The sequence below is a fragment of the Dromiciops gliroides genome, chromosome 2 (genome assembly GCF_019393635.1).
Source record: "Dromiciops gliroides isolate mDroGli1 chromosome 2, mDroGli1.pri, whole genome shotgun sequence".
NCBI classification, from domain to species: Eukaryota; Metazoa; Chordata; class Mammalia; order Microbiotheria; family Microbiotheriidae; genus Dromiciops; species Dromiciops gliroides.
In genome coordinates, this window is record NC_057862.1 from 610,399,216 (window position 1) to 610,405,215 (window position 6,000).

A 6,000-nucleotide genomic window follows, 5' to 3' on the forward strand; every position below is an offset into this window, starting at 1 on the left:
ATTGATATATCTTTTCAACATCTCTCATACTTTATACCCACTTTTCTCCTCTGACATTGTCACCACCCTAGGGCAAGCCCTCATCATGCCATACCTGGACTACTATAATAGCCTGCTGATTGGTCTCCCTGACTCCAGTCCCTCTCTATTCCAATCTACCTTACTATCAGCTATCAAAGTGATCTTCTTCCTACAAAGTGCAAGCATGACCTCCCCCCTCTGCCCCCCCCCACTCCTCTTCATTCAGTAAACTCCAGTGGCCGACAACTCCAGGATCAAATAAAAAATCCTCTGCTTGTCTGTTAAAGCACTTCACATAGTGGTCCCTTTTCTACCTTTCCAATCTTATTTCACTTTACTCTGTGCTCCATGTCCTCTACCATTTAGTGATACTGTCCCTCCTTGCTATTCTTGAACAGCATCTTTAGACTCCTTACATTTTCATTGACTGTTCCCCATGCCTGGAACATTTTCCCTCTTCATTCCCACCTCTTAGCTTCCCATCATCTGAAATCTCACCTTCTACAATAAGTCTTTCCTTACCTACTCACCTCCCAATTCTGTAATACCTTCCAAGATTACCTCCAAATTATCCTGTCCAAATCTTATTTGTACATAGTTTGCATGTTGTCTCCCCTATAAGATTGTGAGTTCCTTCAGGGCAGGGACCATGTTTGCCTCTCATTGTATTCTCAACACTTAGCACAGTGCACCTAATAAATGCTTGATAATCACATGTTCGCTATCACTTTTATATGAGTGATTTCCTAAATGGGCTCTAAGAAGTTTATAAGCATCTAATATATATTGGGAGGCAGCAAGAGATGGTGGATAGAGTGCTGACTTTGAAATCATAAAAACCTAGGTTCAAAGTTGACTTCTGACAGTTACTAGCTGCATAACAAGTCATGGAATGAGAATTACAGAACTAGAGAGTTGGGTAGAACTTTGGTGCCCATTTAGACCTAATCTCTGCCTAAAGACCTCCGGTGAGGCACAACTCAACGCCTCTCAAAGAAGCCCATTACACAACTGAACAAGCCCTCATAGTTGAGTTGTTCTTGACATCAAATGTAAGTTAGTCTCTTTAGTTTCCAACTACTACTTCTGATTTTGCCTTCTGGAACCAAATAGAACAAACCTAATCCCTCTTCAACAAGATAGTCCTCACATTCTTACAAAGTTACCATGCTAGGGGGGGCAGCTAGGCGGCACAGTGGATAAAGCACCAGCCTTGGATTCAAGAGTACCTAAGTTCAAATCTGGCCTCAGACACTTGACACTTACTAGCTGTGTGACCCTGGGCAAGTCACTTAACCCCCAAAGCCCCCCCCCCAAAAAAAGCTACCATGCCAGGGGGGCAGCTAGGTGGTGCTGTAGATAGAGCACTGAGTTCAAATCTGACCTTAGACACTTGACAGTTACTAGCTATGTGGCCCTGGGAAAGTCATTTAACCCCAGCTGCCGCACCAAAAAAAAAAAAGTTACCATGTCCTAAGAAGTTTTCTCTTCTTGATAAACACCTCCAATTCTGTCAACAGTTTCTCATATGACACAAACTCTAGGCCTTTCATTACCCTACCTTCTTCAGGATACTTACCACCTTATTAATGTCATTCACAAACTGTGGTTCCCAGATCTGAACACAGCACTCTAGATAAAGTCTAATTAATATAGGGTCAACTATAATCTCCTTATTTCTAGAAGCTTTGCCTCCCTTAACATAGCCCCAAAGTGCATTAGGGTTTTTTTTGGCTGTTGCAACATCACTAAATCAACTGTTGGTTTATATGGTCTCAACACACCCATTTTTTCCCAAACACTTTTCCATTCCATCTTGTACTTGTGAAATTGATGTGTTATACCCAAGTGTAAGAACTGACTTTTGTCACCAATATATTTTATCTTATATGATTCAGCCCAAGGCTCCAGCCTTTCAAAATCTTTTAAAATCCTGTCATCCATGGGGCAGCTAGATGGCACAGTGGTTAAAGCACCGGCCCTGGATTCAGGAGTACCTGAGTTCAAATCCGGCCTCAGACACTTGACACTTACTAGCTGTGTGACCCTGGGCAAGTCACTTAACCCCCACTGCCTGCAAAACAAACAAACAAACAAAAAAATCCTGTCATCCAGTGTTTCCGCTGTATCTTCCAGCTTAGTGCCATCTACAGATTTCAGGGGCATGACAGCTATAACTTTATCCAAGTCACAACCTCTGAACCTCAGTTTTCTCACCTCCAAAAAAAAAAAAGGAAGAATAATACTTGTAGCATCTACATCACAGCTTTTGTGAAGATGAAATGAGATAATATAGAAAAGCCCTGCAAATTTTATGGTACTTTGCAAATATCAAGTATGGTATAGTTAACAGCAACAGTTGTCTCAAAGGGAATAATAGGCAAGAAAACAATTCAGGAGTCTTAAGTCATAATGTATTTTAATTTGACATCATTCAAAAAGTTTGGGATCTGGAATTTGAAAGCAAACTGTTAAAACCTTTCATGCCTTTCACCCAAGACAAGATAAAAATTCCACTATACCAGACCAAAGGCAAAAGTTAGTATGTACCTTATTAAGTTCTTCTATCCTTCTGATTAGATATGGATTACTTGAGGAATTCTCAAAGTAGACATAATCTGCAATGAAAGGTAAAAAAAAAAACCCTCTTAATATCTTCAAAATTAACATACAAAGGATAGTATCATTTTGACACTGATCTGATTCGTCATGAAAAGTACACAATTCATATTCCAAACCTCTCAGCTCATTCACTGTAAAACCAAGTTTAAATAAAATATACAGTACATATATCACGTTTGTTATTCATAGGCAAAGAATTTCATTTATATCTTTATTTCCATTAACATGGTTAACTTGAATTAAACTTTTAGAGTCAAGTCAACAAACATTCATAGAGTGCCTACTATATGTTAGGCAGTGTGCTAAATGTTAGAGTAAGGCAATAGATAGCCCCTATTCTTAAAGAATTCACCATCTAATAGGAAATAAAACATGCATATTCTACAAGATATATACAGAATCAATTGGAGAGAATCTCAGGGGGAGGGAGAGAAAAAGTTTGAGGAAAAGCAAGGAAGCCATTGTCCCTGGAGGAAGAGAACCTGAAGGGGGATTAGGGGTGGGGAGGGGAAATAATCAAGTAAAGTATAAGAAGACTGGAAAGATTAAATGGAGCCAGATTATGAAGGCTTTAAAAGCCAAACATAGGATTTTATATTTGATCCTGAAGGCAATAGGGAGCCAATAGAAATAATTTGGTCAGACTTGCAGTTAAGGAAGATCACTTTGACATCTAGGTGGAAGATGGCCTAGAATGTGGAGAAACTTGAGGCAGGGAAACCTACCAGCAGGTTATTTCAATAGTCCAAGCTCAGTCAGTGTCAGAGTCAGAGGAGAAAAGGGGTGAATATAAAAAGAGATGTTTTAAAGGTAGAACAGATAACACTTTGCAACTGATTGGATATAAGAATTGAGACAGTGAGGAGTTTGGGATGACACCTGTGTTGTAAGCCTATGTGACTAGACCTAGAAGGGGCCTGAGAGATCATGGAATGTAACCCTCTCAACTTACAGGTGAAGAAACTGAAGTAAAGAGTGTTTGACTTACCCAAAGTTACACTAGGAAGAATAATTTTTTAAAAAGCAACTCACATCTACAAAGAGTTCTAAGTTTTAAGAAAATTTTGACCCAACAGCTCATTTGATTCTCTGTGAGATAGGTGCTACTATTAATCCATTTTACAGATGAGAAAACTGTATGGAAGGGTTAAGTGGCTTGCCCAGAATCACAGAGCTAAAAGGCTCAGGTGCAATTCTAACCCCTGATTCCTGTTCTGAACTCTGTTCACTAAAACAACAGAAGTTTAGAACCCAGTTCCAGACTTCAAAACAATGCTCTTTGCATTACCCCAGGCTGATTGAACATCATTAGCTCTAATTATTCAAGCCCCACTGAATAAATGGCACTCCAATGTGCTCTCTCTCATAGCCAATACAATACGATGAAGGCAGTAGGTACAACCATGTCCCCTCATAGACAATTTACTTTCGTCTGTAACACAAATGTCTCCATTTTCCTCATCTAAGAGCTACTTAGTAACTTAAAGGTTTCCAAGTCTGACATTTCAATGACCAACTAACTTTTCAAAAATGGATCAAAAAACAACGTGAGGGCTTGGGATAGCAAATATTTCTGTACTTAAGAGTCATAGTAACCTGAAAAACTAAAAATATTTACATGTTTTACATAGCCATACCAGGAAGGACTTTAACATGGGCACGGCCCCCTGAAAAAAAGGACAGCAAATTCTTCAGTTCACTCCCTTTGGGCCCGTTTAGCATCATGTGTGGTTATCAGAGCAAGCTTTCAACAAAAAAAGGAGAAAAAAAATTGAAGTATGGCTTGTTGTCTCAATCTAATAGGCTCACTGGAAACTTCCCACTGTGTGTTTTATTTGAGAGGCTGGATTTCCATTGTTATTGTCTCTCTTGGTGCCTGTTTCCCTGTCTGTCTTTTTCCTACAAAGTGGCCTCATTTAGCCAGTACCAGTGTAATTCCTCCCACCACTAGCCATGAGCTGAGCTAATGAGAAGAGAAGCAAGAGCAGCCTCTCAGACGCAAGCACTGCACGATCTGAATTATTATTTTGTCAAGAAGGGGACAGGAGGGAATCGAGAAGGGAGAAAGTTTGTGTTTCGCGTTATCGCTCTCCTTTTCCAAGAGGCAGGCGCTAACCCAACGCGCTGCTGCTCCCCATCAGCGGTTGCCTCCTTGGGGAGCTGGGGCCGGGGCTGGGCTGGGCAGACCAGGGCCCCTGGGCGGGGAGGGCGGATAACCAGGGCTCTGCCCCTGCAGACAGGCCTGCCTGGCTCTCCCTCCGCCTGTCCGCCCGCCCGCCTGCTCCCGGGGCGGGCCGCCCCCACGCTCCCCCGCCAGGGGACCGATGGCCTGGCTCCATACTCACTGGGCCCCACTGCCCTGCACCCACATTGCGGGGGGAGGGGGGACAGGGGGATGCTCGATCGCCCTCACCACCGGAGGCTCTTACCCCGGGGGAATGGGAGGGCGTTCTGCTCGTGACCCCGTAGGGAGAGAGGGGCCCACGCAGGCCCGGGGAGGAGGGGAGAGGGGGGAGGCCCTGGTAGGCCCGTGGGAGAGGGGACACGCGGGTAGAGGGGGGTGCCAGGGAGAGAGAGGAACCGAGACGGGGGTTGGGGGAAGGGGGGGCGGCCACTAGAAAGGCAGGGGGAGGGGCACGCGGGGGCGGCCCTGTCCCCCGTGGGGAGGGGGCACGCGGGGGGGGGGCGGCCCTTGCAGGCCCAGGGGGAGGGGGCACGCGGGACTGGGCAGGGGGGAGGGGATCTGTCCCCCACCCACCCCCTCCCCCGCTCTCTCCAGCGGTTAGGGTTCCAGGTCTCCCGCCCCCTCTTCCCCCAGGCCCGGGTTCCATCCTACCTCCGACCCGGTACATGTTGGCCGCCATGTCCGCCCGCCCGCCCGCCCGCCGAGCCCGAGCCGGAGCCGGAGCCGGAGCCCGAGCTGAGCCCCGCCCGCTGCCGCCGCCGCCGCCGCCGCCGTTTCAGCCTCAGCCGCCGCCGCCGCCTCCGCGGTTACTGCTGCTGCTGTTGCTGCGGCTGCTTCTTCTGCTGCTGCTGTTGCCGCCGCCGCCGCCGCCGCCGCCGCCTCACTGAGGGGAGGGGGAGGGGAGGGGGAGAGGAGGGGGTGGGAGAGGAGGTAGAGGAGGGGGAGGGGAAGAAGAGGGAGGGGGGAGCGGCCCGCCCCCCAGGCCAGCGACGGGTTAATAGGGCCCTTCCCTCGAAGGGGCGGGCATGGGTGACTGGCGGGAGATCGTTGGGGAGAATTGGGGCGGGGGCGCAAGAAGAGAACGAGGGGTCTAAAGTTTGGCAATTTCAGGGTCTTAGACCCATTAGAGAATTTGGGATGATCCCAGCACAGAGGCTCTCCTCCCTCTCTTC

The 6,000-nt window shown here is 46.7% G+C and overlaps 1 protein-coding gene across 4 annotated transcripts in view; it reads right to left on the minus strand.

Moving 5' to 3' along the window:
- The window catches only part of MTA3 (metastasis associated 1 family member 3), a 223,845-nt gene extending 218,257 nt beyond the window's left edge, over positions 1-5,588 (minus strand). For all 4 annotated transcript variants that reach the window (XM_043987809.1, XM_043987807.1, XM_043987806.1 and 1 more), the window contains exons 1-2: positions 5,480-5,588; positions 2,572-2,639 (exon numbers count right to left, since the gene is read on the minus strand). In XM_043987809.1, coding sequence (XP_043843744.1) covers positions 2,572-2,639; positions 5,480-5,507 — 96 coding nt within the window. In that variant the 5' untranslated portion in view covers positions 5,508-5,588. The remainder of the gene's footprint in view (positions 1-2,571; positions 2,640-5,479) is intronic.
- Between the last annotated feature and the right edge of the window lie 412 nt (positions 5,589-6,000).